Raw genomic sequence first — 16,612 nt, forward strand, 5'->3', positions numbered from 1 at the left:
TGAAATCAGAATCAGAATCAGCTTTATTCGCCAGGTATGCTTGAACACACAGGGAATTTGTCTTGGTAAACTTTGCTCTCTTTGTACAAAGGCATAAGAATAAGGCATACAAATAAAAATATAATAATAATAACATCAACTATAAACACAAAAGAATAACAAATAGGCATGACAAACAAGTACAGGCTAAAAATAATATATGATAATAGTGCAATGGTGAGTGCAAAAGTGAGTGAAAGACACCTGAATTAATTGTTGAATGTGATTGTTATAATTGTATCTACCAGACACCTGGATTTCCCCCTTGAGGTATGAATAAAGTACATTCTATTCTATTCTATTCTATTCTATTCTATTCTATTCCATTCTATTCTATTAATAAATTGTATATAAATTGGTTTATCTGCAATGACAAGTTAAATGTAGATCGATTAAGACAACTGTTGAATAATCTGCGTGTAATATCAATGTTGAAAGGTCAGGGAAGGTCTCATGTTGCCACTGACTCGCCCCCTGCTGATCTACTGACGCAGAGGAGAGGTCAGAAAGCGAACAGACGCGGTTGAAAATTCACCCCTGCATATAGTGTTTTGCAAGCAGCAGATCCGCCGCTCAATGCATGCTGGGATAGCTAGCGACGCGAAACAAGCGCGACGTTACTTAACTTTTCTCTCTGACTATTTTTATTTTAATCATTTTAAGAGACTGGTGGGAGGTTATGAAGTAAACGCCCTAGTGGAAAGCGTCTATGATTTCTTAATTCTTGCCATTAAGAGATCAGCGAAACTGGGCAGACAGGAGCGGCTGTGAGCGAATAGGCTGGTGTTGCTCTTGCAGTGGAGGCGGAGAGCAGTGCCTATAGAGACGGACGGGTGCAGACAGAGGACGGACGCAGCTGTCACATGCTGGATGAGCAGCGCCACAAAGCTGAACTGCGGGATGAGGAATTGAACACATTTCGTCAAATGGAAACACATTTTTACTAAATAGTTATTTATGTAAAAAAAAAAAAAAAAAAAACAGAGGCTTGTACACTCGTGGTCCGCGCGGACGCACAGCTCGGTTTGGAGCGGAGCACGTTCGGCTGTTTGAATCACGTTACTGGGGAGACGGTAGTTAAGCGGAGGGAGCAACGAGAAGCCACTTCTGAAGTATTTTTCTGAAGTTAAAGCCGTCGATTTGACCAACAGTCTGTTGCATCTCCAAGGAAAAGGGGAAGACATCAGAGAGAAGGCGAGGAGAGAAGGCAGCATGGTGAGTTTTGGGCCTGGGAAGGGGCACGCGCTAGCTTAACATGCGACAACCTGTTTGCGTCCTTCTTCCTGTTCGACTCGTGCTGTCTGGAGCCCGGCCACGCTGTACGTGCTCCGGCGTGTTCACTTTATACACTTGTTGGTACGGGTTTATGCGCCGAACTACGAGTTAAACAATTCACCCAAATGTAGGCAAGTGTGCCCTTCAACTGTAAAAACAAACAGGTGAAGGCAACGAGTTCAGAGAGACCGGTTCTAACTGGTCTGCTAGTAAACTTAAGCTAGTTAGCTTGAGGAAGGTATTTTTGGACATAATAAGGCAGACGGCGACTTAGTAAACAAGAGTACTCCACCAACACTAAAGAACATGTTTCACTGGGTGCTAGTGAAACATTTTGTTCTGTATTAAGAAACGTTTTAATTCAATTCTCTGAAGTTGCCTGGGTTGGACTACACGTGATTAAAGTGTTAGCCGTTACACAACTGTAGCTAAATAGCTATCAAAGAGTTCCGTGATAAAGGTCATGGCGAGGCGTCACGGAGACTCGATTTAAAAAGTAAATCAATGCAATGATGATATGCCCACATATGAACCAGAGACGCCCTTTAATCAGAATCGGTTGCATCCAATCAGAACTAAAGAGAAACGATTGTCATAAGTTGCATTGGGCACGTTCGCACCATGTGCTCTTTCTTCTTGATTACTCAAATGACGCTGCTGTGCTTCTTCTCTGCAATCCCAGACCCGCTGTATTCACCTCAAGTCTTTGTTGGCAGACGGGTTGTGTCAAAACTGTGTGAGACAAGAACACGAATCCAATTGTATAAAATAGATTCTGTGTCTGAGGTCATGGCATACACGAGGTTTAACAACAGATGACAGATCAAAACGCCCTGTTTAACGCATGCTGTATCTGAGCGGTGGATTTGCGCCATCTATGGTAATATGTGAGCGTTTTTATGGGCGGGGTTGCAGATAGAGGAAACCAATGAGAACTGTAACAGAGTTAAGGGCTCGTAAACTCAGTAAGAGGATCACAGGATCTTGCAGGAACCATCTACACTCATCGGTTGTCAGCTTTCAATAATTATTTTTTTTATTATATACTGCTAAGTACTATAAACTAATGTCAATGTCACTTTTAATGTTTTTTTCCCCATATATTTTCCCACATTTCAAGCTGCCATCTTTTATTTATTAATGTACCACAGAGATCGGCAAGTAATAAGATAAGAGATAAGAGATTCCTTTACTCGTCCCACATGGGGAAATTCAAGTGTTACAGTAACAGAGTAGACAAAGTGCAAAAGAAATATATAAAGCAAACAAGAGCCTATAAATGAACAATTATTAAAAAGTTATTAGCAATTAAAATCAAAATTAAAGAGGTAAAAGATAAGCATATCTTAAAATCACACACACACACACACACACACACATATATATATATATATATATATATATATATATATATATATTATTGGTTATAGAGTCTGACCACTGCAGGAAGATAAGACCTGCGGTATCTCTCCGTGAGACACCGCGGTTGAAGAAGTCTGTCACTGAACGAGCTCCTTAGTGTTGTTATGGTCTCCTGGAGGGGGTGTGACATGTTGTCCATCAGAGAAGATAGCTTTGCTATCATCCTCCTGTCAGCCACCACCTCCACAGGGTCCAGTGGGCAGCCCAGGACAGAGCTGGCCTTCTTCACCAGTCTGTTCAGCTTCTTCCTGTCAGCAGCAGAGATGCTACTTCCCCAGCAGACCACTCCAAAGAAGATTCAAATGTGATCTGGCAAGACTAGAGAGCATTGCATTGAGTAAAATATATACATAATGTGCTGTGAATATGTACCTTATACATTACAGCGCTACCCCACTCCATTCGTATAATGATCCAGGGTTTTTTTCACACTTTATACCATTCCACAAATTCAGCCTCAAAGTCTTGGCACAGCTTTAGGGGACTAAAAGTTAAAAAAGACCTAGTTTTTCTTACAACTAACAGTGATTTCTGAAATAAGTTGTGGGATAAGGAAGCCCAGGCATCAAGGAGTGTCTTGATTAACTCTTAAACCTTCAAAACTAAAGAGTTATAAAAAAAACATCAACCCCCCCAGGGTTCCCACACGTCCTGGAAAACCTGGAAAATAGTTGACCAGTTTTCCAGTACTGGAAAAGACCTGAAAAATTGGACAAAAAGTAAAATGTCCTGGAAAATCACGTATTGTCCTGGAAAATTATTCCAACATGACAGTGTGTGACCTGACACGATTTAAAAAACACATCCTCTTTCATTGAAAGTTTGCATTGAGTGCATGCTGTGCTGGAAGAGATGGCGACACAGACCGGTCCCGATGTGCAACTTGTTTCACATCTTTTCTCCCTCACTTGGTCAAAATCATGCATTTATAAAAAATGCGGGTATATTGTTTAGATTTTATTGTAAATTAACCTTGTGGAGTGCTCTTCTGATTCAAAGAGTCCTATATTTAAGATAAGGAGTGACCAGCGGAGTCGGGCAGAGAGTTTGGGGGTCTGTGCCTCACAGCTTTTCCTGCAGGCTGAGAGCTCAGCTAGTAGGAGTGCAAACTCCTTATAGTGAAAACAAACGGAACAAAAAGAGCGACACAGCTGCACAGAAACTGCACGTTGTAGACATCGCTGATCACAACAGACATCGCCACGCAGGAAGACAGTTTAAAACTTCTTTAAATCTCTGAGAGAGTTCAAAACTTCACTGAAAGTGTCCTGGAAAATGATCTTTGGAAAAGAGTGGGAACCCGGCCCCTGTACAGTGCGTGGCGTTGGAGAAAAATGAGCTAATAACTGAAAACATGTTCATTGATGCTGTAGAGAGGGGCTTTTTTGAATGGGTGTGTAGTTTCCTGTGCTTCTGCAGCCAGCCTTTGGAGTTACAATTCGTAACTAAGGTTCTTTTGTACTACTGTGTGGAGGCACACTGTTAACTCATTAACTCTCAACATATTCTTACAATCTCACAGGTTACTACCAAGGGAACAGGCCTGAACCCCAACGCAAAGGTGTGGCAGGAGATCCCCGCACACCAGAATGACCTCCCAGAGGGGACAGGGGACTCTCCTTGGCTGTTGACCTACTCCCCTCCCGCTGAAATGACTGGAGGTATGAGCTCCTTAAGTTCTTTGTGCATCTCCCATCATGTCCTCCTTAAATAACCATACACCAGACTGTCTCTGCTGCACTGGTATAACACTTGCATATGGGGAACTACTGTGACATGTATAGACATGTATAGTATGAATTGAACACTACAAAGAGAAAGACTTGGTATTTGTGCATTTCATAACTCTTGCCGTCAGTGGTGCTCAGCAAGGCTTAAGCATGACAGAGCCTGTTTAGAGCATTAGAGGATGTTGTTAAAACATGACGGTTATTTACAACCATTGTGTTGCTGCCTGTCTTCCTCGCTTTAGGTTCCTCAGAAGTTCCCTCTGTAGGGGGAAAAGGATATGACACTGAATACCAGGACAGCACAGCTGACTATGACCCCGCACCCACGGATGACATTGTCGACGGCATTGACCATGCTGATCTGAGCTATTTAGTCTTTGACTCACAATGCGGCCCTGCTGTGGACGGTGACATTGTGAAGGAACAACCAATGTCTGAGGAGAGCCTGCGGGAGTCTTTGAAGAAACAGCTCGAGTTCTACTTTTCTAGGTGAGTAGTGTAGAATGTTGGAAATGTTTTTATAAATGGCAGCTTTTCCACTGTTTCTAACAGTTTGATTTAAATAACTTAATTTAGATCAAAAAGACGCTGGAAGATTCTTTTTTTTCTGGTATTAGCTCTTACAATCTTATTTACACTGAAAGATATACTGTATGTATCTGTGCATATATTGACAAAAACAATTATGAATGATTAAATTAATATGGTATCTGTTTCATTGCCAAATAGAAGCAGCATGTTGTAATATAATACATGCTATATTAATTATATTCTTGGTAACAATCACTAGCCTTACATCCATTGATTCAATTACATTCCCAGACTGGAAATTACTTCTTGAGGTTGATTTTATTTTTCATGCTTTATTCAATAATGCAATCAAGACTTCATTTATAAAGCGCTTTTCATACAATGACATTGTAACACTAAGTACTGTACATAAAAACAACCAAAAATAGAATAAATTAAGAAGAAGATCCCACCCCAGCCCTGACCCCAAAATCACCCCCCAATCCTAAGGTTAAGAACACAATATATGCAACACTAGTAATAAAAACAATACAAATTTGATAAAAAATAAAAAAGAATTTGCTGAACAAACTGAGGAAACGCTCTCATGATATCTTAATGAGGAAACACTGGAGGTAAAATAAAATGTTCAAACTCAACACAGGAAATTAAAATCAACAAAATAAAATTCATTTCCAAGATACTAAAATATTAAACCATTAAAAGAAAATAACATGCTATACTTAAAATAAATAAATAAATACGATATAATAATTGACTAAGATAATAAAACACTACAATATTAAACCATAAAAGGAAAATAAGATGCTATACTTAAAATAAATAAGTACATAAATAAATGAAGTAGAATAAAAGTGACTAAAATTTGAACTAGATAATAAATGAATTAATAAATAAAACTGTTAAGAATAAAACTCAGTTAAAAAGGTAGGTCTTAAGTTTGCTTTTAAAAATATTTATGCTCTGTGCAGCCCTCAGATCTTCAGGTAGGGTGTTCCACAGGTGTGGGCCGTGATAATAAAAAGCTGCCTCACCGTGGATCTTTGTTCTTACTTATGGTACAATTAAAAGTCCACTACCTGAAGACCTGAGGGCTCTCACTGGCTCATGTGATATAAACAAATCTGATAAATAAGAAGGGCCAAGACCATTAAGAGATTTAAAAACCAATAAAATAATCTTAAAATCAATTTAAAAGATAAGATTCTATCGATTCATCTTAGCCAATCAGAATTTATCTATGAAAAAACATTATACAGACAGTTATATTCAAATGAGTCTTTTAGAATACTACACTGTGTGTATTGAATAACCATTGTTGATGCAGTGATTGTATCTGTACATCCCTCTGTACATTAAAGTGATCAACTACTTGTGTGTTTGCAGAGAGAACTTAACTAAGGACCTGTACCTGATATCCCAGATGGACAGTGATCAGTTTGTTCCTATCTGGACTATTGCGTGCATGGAAGACATCAAATCCCTTACCACTGACATGGATCTTATTCTTGATGTCCTGCGAGGTATTAGTGCTTCTGTGTTGCCTGTATTTTTGAGAAATTTCTGTATATTCAGTGGCACTTTAGTTTAATGACAAAGTACATATCACTTATGTATGTTGTTGTAAAAGCAGCATCGTGTCAACAAAGACGTTATAACACAAAACACATAATAAATGAGCAACTTTCATTTTTCTTCTATGCAGTAAAAAAACACATTCAAACTGTGTCTTTGTTACAGCCTCACCGATGGTGCAAGTTGACGATTCTGGAGAGAAGGTTCGGCCAAACCACAGTCGCTCCATCATTATTCTGAGAGAGGTGCCAGAGACTACACCAGTTGAGGTAAGCAGAGCTCTGTCTGTACTGCATGCTGAACACAGTCTTCAATTCCTTCCAGCCTCAGTAAACAGTATATTGCCAGATACTGCTGCACACTGAAGCTCTCTAACTCTGTGATAAGGCAGAGTTGCTATTAATAAGTAAATACAGACAGTATAGCAAAGTAAACCTAACTTGTTCACTGACACCCTGTTGTCTCAGAGCCTGCAGTGTGGCCTGAGGGTAGATGTTGTTTGAGCTCAGTGTTTGAGACAAATGTTTTATAAGTACTTTGCTTCTCTTTCACAGGAAGTGGAGGCTCTTTTTAAGAGTGAAAATTGTCCAAAAGTATTAAGTGTGGAGTTTGCACACAACAGCAACTGGTACATAACATTTCAGTCTGACATGGATGCATTGCAGGTACGTGTTGTCATTTTTGATCAGCTATTGTGAAATCTTATCCTGTTGAATTTCCTTTTTCCATAAAAAATGAACATCATAACCGGTCAACAGATGTGGCTGTGATTCACTTAGAGTCCTCTTTCTTATACAGAAGCATGTTGGCTGCATTTCCTGTTGTGCTTTAACTGTACAGTCTGTAAGAATTAGTACACAATTACCCAACTTTGTCTTGTCTACAAGTGCCTTTTCCAGTTCAAAACACTGACTGAAGGGTAGCTTGAGGGTCTAAGTTTGAAAGTAAACTGCACATATCTTAACAGCATTCTTTGATATTTGTTCCTTTTTTTCTATCCTCAGGCTTATAGATACTTAAGAGAGGAAGTAAAAACGTTTCAGGGGAAGCAAATCATGGTGAGTTCTTTCTTCCTTCTTTCTGCATGAGCAGTCATAGGCTCTGTTTGTCTTTGTAGAGAGTTTGAATCTTGGTCTGGATTACTGCTTGTTATTGGATCTACACTAATTTAGATTGTGTTATGGAACCCAAAAGCCTTGCGTTATGCAGGAATAGTTGTGTTGTCAGCCGTCGAGTCCCTGCCCCTCGGCCAGGCTGTTTAGCTACGTTGTGGCCTCAGGAGTGACCTCAGGGATTTGTGTACAGAGACTTGATAACAAAGTGTTTGTAAGAGCCGCTGTACACCCATATCTCTAGATAGTTTTGATTGTGTTTCTTATCACAATGTGTTATTTCAGATCCCTTTCACCTGGACTTTGATTTGACTTTGTGCACTGTTATTTCTTGGTAAAACAAACAAGGCTATGCTGTATTAAGCCTGTCTACGCCCCTGTGATGATCAGTATCGCGCTTGGAAGGACCCATTGACACTGTGGCTGGCCGGGAGGAATTATTCATTTGTATCTATGTATAAGTCTATTGTATCTCTGTCTCTACTCTCTCCCTCTACTCATCCTCATCCTTCATAAGTCTTCCTACTCTATCCCCCTCCCCTCTCCCTCCCCCTTCTCTCCCCTGGTCAGTGCAGTGTTTAATGGCCTAATGACCGTGAGATTATGAGATCTGAGGGGACTAAACGATGATACACAGCTATAGTGCCAGTCATGTCAGACTCAAAGGATTTTTCTCCATCACTCCCAGGAAACATACCCAATCCTCCTCTTTGTTCCCTTTTCCCTTCCTCCAGGCCCGTATCAAGGCCATCAACACGTTCTTCGGCAAGAACAGCTTTCGCAGTGTGGACTCATCTGCTTACAGCCAGCATACCCAACCACAGGCTCAGTACAGCTCCCCAGTGTACATGCAGCAGGTGTACAGCCCTCAGCAGCAGTACCCTGTTTACCCTGTGGTGTCTCCCTCCTGGAACCCTTCTGTCGTGCCTTACTTTGAAACACCACTGGTGAGAATCTGAATCCATTGTTTAAAGTGTCTCCTTTTAGAATAGATACGCTATACCATTTGATTACATTTGTCCCTGCTATAATGTCATCTTAGGCACCTTTCCCGCATAATGGATTCATGAATGGTTTCAGCGGTGCGGGTAACTACAAAGTCAACTCGAGCTCCGTCAACACCCAAAGACCATTGAACAGAAACAGGTAGGAAGAACTCATTACACAGTGTTTGAAAGATAATCATTTTGCTTCTTTCTCACACATACTACACCAAAGTGCAAAAAACTCATCACATACTGTGCGTGATAAGAAAAGAGCTGTGACTTTAAATAAAGCACATATGCCATTATTTGAGAACATATTGGGATATGTGGTTAAAATAGACCATGTAAATATATTTAATGAATTTGAGTTGTTTGGTTATACCAGACAACCAGACAGATACCAGACAGCAACCCAGACATAAGTACATAAGTACAATCAAGAAAGAAGTTTCAATAAGTACAAAATAAAAATAAAACAAAATAACATAAAATAAAATAAAAATAAGTAAAATAAAATAGATAAATAAAGCTAGAGTACAATTTAGATATATACAATGTTACAAATGGAATTTAAATTAAATAGAAGTCATTACAGGCAGTATTAAAAAATGTTTCAGTAGTGACAGGTTGACATGGTGTGATTATGGTTGGTAATGACAAATTAAGCAATAAATAGAAAGAATATTTGTATGTAATATGACCATGGGTTGTAGTTAGAATAGTAATGTAATATAACAAAATATAATATAGCAAGATAATTATATAATACAGTATATTATACATTATAATGCCAGCAGCAGTCAAGAGAGAGTTCGGGATGGGATAATGGAGTGTGACAGACAGAGCAGGGATGTTATGGATCTGTTCATGGGGGGGGGGGTGTCAGTGGTCAGCATGGTGCAGTCTGTGGCCTCCATTACTGTTCAACAGTCTGATGGCAGTGGGCACAAAGGCATACAGATGATTTGATATTACGTTTCTCTCTCAGACCCTAGAAACAACAACAACAGATAAACATAGGAAATAGCTAGAAAAAGATAAGCTAAATTTAAAAAGAGTAAGCTAATACAAATAATAAAATACAGTTTAAAACAGTGCAAAAACTTTGCAATAGTGCAATTTAAAATCAAAGTAAGTGTGTGTTTGTTTAAGTCCTGAGGATGACAGACCTCAGCGTTGATTTGGGGGGGCGGTCAGTGACCGGGTTAAGTCTGTGAAGGGGGCACTATGGGAAGCAGGGGCAAAACAGGGAGAGAGTTCAGCATCCTGACTGCCTGGTGGAGAAAACTGTCCCTCAGTCTGCTGGTTCTGGCCTGGAGAAGGCGTAATCTCTTTCCTGATGGCAAGACGCTGAAGAGGCTGTAAGATGGGTGGGAGGGGTCGCCTGCTATGCGCAGGGCTTTTTTGGGTGAGGCGGGAAGAGTAAATGTCAAGGAGGGAGAGGAAAGAGGCACCGACAATCCTCTCAGCTGTTCTCACGATGCGCTGGAGGGTCATTCGGCAGGACGTAAAAAATAAAAAACACAAAGCAAAAATCCTCCAAGATCCTTTGAGATGCATGACATTTCGATTCCTTGCATATACACAGTTACCTCTGACATTTGCTATTTACAGGCATTAAAAAACAACATTGAGCTGCTATCTCAGATTTCTGGTGTTATAATCAAATGTAAAAGCGTTAATTTAAACTATTTTTTAAACTTTTTTCCACAATTTTGTTGAATTTTTCCCTAAAAATTAATCTTATAATATATTCACTGGTTGTATAGATATAAAGGATGGTGGCAAACCAAAAAAAAAAGACAGACTTAGACTAAGGTGTGCCAACTAACTGGGAATCTTTACTGTCACACACCCTCACACCTTCCATCTGAATTTTTACCCTTTGCTTGTTTAAATAATTGATTGCTCTTGCCAATCCCTGAATAGTAATCACTGTGCTTTTCCATGACAGATTTGACCTCCACTGTATAATAAATATATGTGTCCTCTTATGTCCAGAAACCATGTCAAGGGTCACCCTAGGCCCAGAGATGAGCCCTCTCAATCTTTGTCCCCCGGGGCCTTGTCAGATGGTCTGCCTGGTCACTTAAGTTCACTGCCCCCCCAGAAGTCAGGGACACTGAGTGGCACCAATACAGCATTGGTCTCTCTGCCATCCTTCAGCCATAAAGATGCTCCTCTACAGGCCACCAATCTTTCTGGGTATCTGAACATGGCTGCACGGGGCAGGTGGGTGGATGTCATGTTAATGTTCATAAATTGAATGCATATTGAGGCCTTTGGTTTGTGCTTTGAGTAAGATTCCTGTTTTTTTTCCTCCTGAAAACTTTGAAATGTAACTTTCATAATCCTGACATGTCTTCATTTTAGAAGAGGTAGCCAGAGAGGCATGAGGAGGAAGCGGGAGGATGAACAAAGCATGGTCAGTGGATTTTTTTATCTCTGTTTATGTCTTCAATCAAAACATGACTTTCCAAAAACAGTTCTTTCTATAACTGTCTGTACTTATTGCATTTTGTGGCAATCCTCACCTAGTGTTTACTTGTCTTTATCTTGACTTTTGCTTCATTTAAATAACAGAAGCCTATCCCCTTGATGGAGGCCAAGGTATCTCCTCCACCAAAGTTCGATCTGGAAGCTTCCAATTTTCCACCTTTACCGGGATCTGTGGTCAGTTTGAGAGAAGAAACTACACCAGAGATGCGCATGTCTGATGTTGTGCGTGGCCTAAAGGTGACTCACAAGGTGAGTGCCCTGTCCTCTTTGATGCCTTTAACTCTGATCAGTAGCATTTATGTTACAGTTGTATAAATGCTTAACATCAATTAAAATCATATTATTGTTTCAGTCTGCCAACCAAGAGGCTCGTGAGACCCAACCCACAAACACAGCCGAAGATGATGTGAAGAAAGTTGATCCTGTGACTCCGGTTGCTAAACCTCCTCCTGTAACACCACCCACACAGGTGGCACTGTCTCCACCAAGGTAATGTTTGTTCATGCTTCTGAATTTACACACTGAGAAGTCCATAGTCAGTGAATGTGATTTAACTTTAGATTTTTGTCTGTGTAGTGTTGTCTGTCCACCAGTTAAGGAGGAGGATAAAACTGAACCTCCTGTTCCAGAGGAGGAAACCTCATCAGACACACAGGTTTCCCCTCTAGCAGCCTCTGAAGATGCCCCTTCCACCTGCAGCCAGTCAGAAGGAACTTCTCCATCTCCTCCCTCTCCTACATCAGAGCTGGTAAGACCTGCCTCCTCATCTGGCATGGTACTTATGCCACGGTCAGACTGCACAATCTTTTTGTCTGTTAGGATGGTCACTGTGCCAGATTAGGCAATAACAGAGCCATACATTCATGTGACTTGACTGGCTGACATGATGTACTACATAGTGGTACCGACCAATCATCACAACCAATGTAATGACGTTAGAAGGAAGCGGGGGTGGGCTACACGACACCTGTATATGCTAACGGCATGATCGTTTTTTTCGGTGCAGACAGGTCCCAACACTGTTATTTGTAGCACAAAGCAGTGGAAGTTATATATCTTTCAAATATGTACCGCCTCCTAAGTTTATCCCCTCATTCTGAATTGTCTGCACTGAACTCCCTTGCAGAGTTTCTAGGGATTTCAATAATTTAAAGCAGTAAAGGCAACAACAAAAAAATCAGATTTTGAAGTTTGCAGAAAAGTCCATGTGTAAGCTATTGATCTTGGTCATTATGTTAATGACTGATCATAAGCCAGCACTGTTAAATAATTGTCTGATTTAGTTAAAAAGACAATACCAATGGAGATTAATTCGCAAAAGCAATGCCTGGGGCAACCTGGGATACCCTTAAGGGTGAGACAAGACCCCCCCCTGCTTAGTGTTGGGGTCCCGCTCTACCTGTCAGGGTTCCAATCAGCATAACCCACTGCTCACTGTACAATATCCCTAAGGTGGCGTGTCCCATGCCGGCAGTTGTTTGCACTGGGAGTGCAATTTCAGAGCCCTGCACACCAATTTCAGAGCCCTTCCCACCAGCATTTACTGTTGTTAGGTAACGAAAGTCATCCCAGCACACTTCTGCGTCCCCTCTGGTCTGTTTTAAAATGCTCTGTATGCTTTATACATGCTTTCATTCGATGGCATTTTAACATGAAATTGTAAAAAATATTGATAGAGATCGTGCAAGAGCATCAGCAGCAGCTCTAAACCAGGAAATTATATCTTGAAAAACTGAGTCTGATAACTTTTCTCCTCTGCACGGACCTCCTCCATTGTGTTGACAAAGATGCTTGTAGAAGTCCCGCCCCTTCTTGATTCTGATTGGTTGGTGATCAAAAAGTGACATTGATGAGCGTGGCGGTGTTCCAAAAGTTGAAATGTTTTCACTGAGAGAGATGCGACTAAAACTAGCTGACCCAGAGTGCGTTTTTTCAACGCTGAATCACATAGTTTGCATAGAGAACAGGCATGCATAAAACAGCAGCAGTGGACACGCCCCCTTACTTATTGGTTATGTAATTTTTTATGGCCTTAAAGCTGGCATCACCATGTTGATGACACTTTTTTTTTTTGTTGCGCTGATCAGTTTTCATTCTTGATTTTCTATTTTTAACCATTCTCAAACCAGGGGTCAAGGAAACTCAGCTATGCAGAAGTGTGCCAGAAGCTAGCCAAGGACCCTCCACCAGTCCAGCCCCCCTCTCCCTCCCCTCCAGCCTCTACAGCCAGCCAGCCACTCCAAGAGCTCAAGGTCAACAGGGTGGAGGAGCTCCGGCCCAACTCCAGGCGCACTAAAGACAAACCGGAGAAATCCGGACACAGCCGCCCTCCTCGACAACCGTTACGCTCCTTTACTGGGGCGAATGGCCAATCAAGAGTCGCGGGCACAGGGCAGAAGATTTGGGAGCATCAGAGAGGCCTGAATCCAAGAAAACAGTTTTCCCCTCAGCGGGGAGTACGGCGTGGAAAAGAACAGAACATTCCCCCCCGGTCACCGAAGTAACCTGAGAAAAGAAGCCTATAGAATATGAATAAACACACATGTAAATATGTAAATAGAGAGATGAATATATTTCTTAGACAGACTTTATCACTTGATCTCTTAAAAAGGTTTCAGACATGTAATAATTTGGCAACACATCAAGTACATACACCTTTCTAGAAACTTCATAAAGTCTGCTGAGAGATGCAGAATTGTTGGGTGATAAAACTTTATGTTAAGTAATTTTATCACGACATCATCAAAAGACACCTCCATAAATCGGCATGATCTGTAGTGTGTGTGTGTGTGTGGTTGTGTGTATGGATGTATGTTGACTGAAAATGGGAAATTTGGATCTTGTTACTTTTCAGTAATAAGGAAGTTAACCTATGGCAAGTGTTAATATTTGCAATGTCCATTAGGCACATTTGAGGTCTTTGTGAATGGTTGATGTAGGTGTGCTCTGTCTTGAACGTTGAAACGTAATTGTTTTTTCTTGTCTTTTTCAGTACTGAAATCAAGAATGCATGGCCGTTAAAGGGTATATGTTAAATGTATGGCATAATTCTAGAAACCACGGGGGTGTCTGATGATTAATGTAAAGATTGTACATTTCTAACGTGAAGTAGTGTTTGAACATTTCTCTCGTTAATACGAAGGTAAATGTGCAGAACATTTGATCTTTCAATACTTAACCAGTAGTTGTCTTTTTGAGGCATATGTTAGTGCTGTACTTCTACTTCAAGAATATTCCAGTATTACTTGAAAGTTAGGTTTGTTTATGTTGAGGCTGGATCAAATGGCTTCATAAACATGTGTACGTCTTAGTATACATTGCAAGAAAAATGCAACTGAAAAATATTCAGTCAAATAGCCATGAGTCACTAGATGAAAGCAGGAGCAGAATACTTTTAATTGGGTATCAGTTACATACATTTCTGGGTATTACAGCAGGATTAATGGGATATTTGACCAGCTTTGGCTTCAGTCCTTGATTTTTGTAAAACAGCCTTACTCTAACTGGAACTTGTCAAAATACAGTGGAAAGGTCTGAGGATTAGCCAGGAGTCAATAGGATTTAGGTTATGGATCGTTCTGTATTAACAGTTTCTGTAAAGCCTTTAGGGAAAGATGGTAAATGTTGGAGAACCAGGTGTCTCTTGGTTGTGACTACTGTCGGCACTAGATTTATTAATGCATTTGAAATGACGTGGGACCTTGGGGTATACATTTTTTGGTCAGAACAAAATGTGTAACCTTCATAATGACAGTATGTAATTGATGGTTGGCCAGTGTTTCAGCTGATGTAGATCGTACATCACATGTACCTGCTTTTGTTGTTGAATATGTAGGGCTTCAAATGAATGTACTCCTTTTGGCTTAAACCACTTTTGAGCTTGGCTGTTTAGGCTATCATTGGTTGTTTTTGTATACACGTTCATTTTTATGTAGGTTGTTCATGTTTTTCTTCTTGCTATAGAAAGGTTTAATTTTCTATCAGATTGTGTCTCTTTTGAGTTAACAGAACTTAATGTAATTTAAAAAAAAAACAACCAATGCTTATGGTTGCGGAACAGATACTCATGTCATCAACAGCTGAATTAGAAGCCAGTCAATACAACCAGTCTTGGCTGAGCAGAAAATGCCTGCATATGTAGTGATGTGAGCTGAAATGCACTACCCACAAGGCTTTTGGATCATTACTGCAGTGAAATTTAAAAGGTGTTGTAAAAATGTTGAACTTGTGTGCTAACGTGCTTACATTTCATCTTAAGTTTTCTGATTCTGCAAAAGAAAGTGAGATAAAAGAGATAGTCAGCTTTGCTTTGCTTGGATGAATGTCTTGAGTCACCTGTTGTAAATGTATTGCATTTCAAAGTATATTGTTTCTTGTTATCTGTAGTACAGTTGTTTCCTAGGTATACATGTGTAACATTGAAAGGTTGCGTGTGTAAGAAAAGAGGATGCTTCTTCTAAAACTTTATGGAACTATTATTTGAAACCAAACCCGCCGTGCCTTAATATTTCAGTTTAGTGTTAAAGAGTTTTGAGCACAGGGGTTTGTCACACTAAATAAGGGTAGTTAGTTGGTTGTTAAGTCAGTTTATGACACTTGAGACACAAGATTAAGTCCTGTCCAGTGTAATATTCATTTTATTTTGGGAGCAGCTGCAGGGCTTTGACTGGTTTAGGAGGGGCTTAATATGTGTGTGCATGCTTGTTCATGTTCATGATGTGTGAAACAGCTAATTTTGTTAGCTTGTCAATGCAGTTTGTCTTTTATCAAAAATATGTCCAAAAGCTCACATTGAAAAATTTGTTTGCAGTTTGCAGCCATGTACACACTGGTTATTTAGTGAATATTCTGTTGCAGAGTCAGATGTATGGAATAAAGATTTATTTTTAAGTATTATTTTCTCTTTGTTCCAAATTATTTGAATACATCCATTGCTTTCCAATTGATGCATGTGAATGTGTACAGCACTGTTAAATGTTGTTCTGTTTTGTCTGCTTGTGTCTTCCTTAACATTTCCTTATTGCTGCTTCCTGATTGTCTTCATGTATTTTATGTCCATGGACACTTTCTCAAAGACGGTCATATCATGTCCTTATGTAGCTTTTAGTCATTTTAATCGTATGGTGCTATTTGTACTTTTCTTTTATGTGTTCTCTCCCCACTGCTCTTCTGCCTCTACACCAATGACTGCACCTCAGGGGACCCCTCGGTGAAACTCCTGAAGTTTGCAGACGACACCACCGTCATCGGTCTCATCCAGGACGGAGACGAGTGTGCTTACAGACAGGAGGTGGAACAGCTGGCACTCTGGTGTAGTCAGAACCATCTGGAGCTGAACCCGCTCAAGACGGTAGAGATGACAGTGGACTTCAAGAGCTCTGCAACCAAACTAGACAAACACAGACTGCAACGGACTATAAGGACTGCAGAAAAAATCATCGGT

At 40.2% G+C, this 16,612-nt stretch overlaps 1 protein-coding gene across 2 annotated transcripts; it reads left to right on the top strand.

Moving 5' to 3' along the window:
• The first annotated feature begins 529 nt into the window (after positions 1–529).
• Positions 530–16,059, top strand: larp4ab (La ribonucleoprotein 4Ab). 2 transcript variants are annotated; one of them, XM_034674657.1, is made up of 15 exons: positions 530–1,254; positions 4,259–4,397; positions 4,709–4,955; positions 6,384–6,520; positions 6,738–6,841; positions 7,127–7,237; positions 7,577–7,630; positions 8,419–8,631; positions 8,727–8,830; positions 10,672–10,902; positions 11,044–11,095; positions 11,254–11,418; positions 11,522–11,658; positions 11,746–11,917; positions 13,299–16,059. In XM_034674657.1, exons 1-15 carry the CDS (start codon positions 1,252–1,254, stop codon positions 13,671–13,673), a joined length of 2,244 nt encoding a protein of 747 aa, XP_034530548.1. In that variant the 5' UTR covers positions 530–1,251; the 3' UTR covers positions 13,674–16,059. The 2 variants fall into 2 exon arrangements, with proteins under 2 accessions (XP_034530548.1, XP_034530621.1); XM_034674730.1 differs by having other exon boundaries at positions 647–1,254; positions 11,047–11,095; positions 13,299–13,726.
• The last annotated feature ends 553 nt before the right edge of the window (positions 16,060–16,612 follow it).

Source organism: Notolabrus celidotus, chromosome 1 (assembly GCF_009762535.1).
Source record: "Notolabrus celidotus isolate fNotCel1 chromosome 1, fNotCel1.pri, whole genome shotgun sequence".
Lineage (NCBI taxonomy): Eukaryota > Metazoa > Chordata > Actinopteri > Labriformes > Labridae > Notolabrus > Notolabrus celidotus.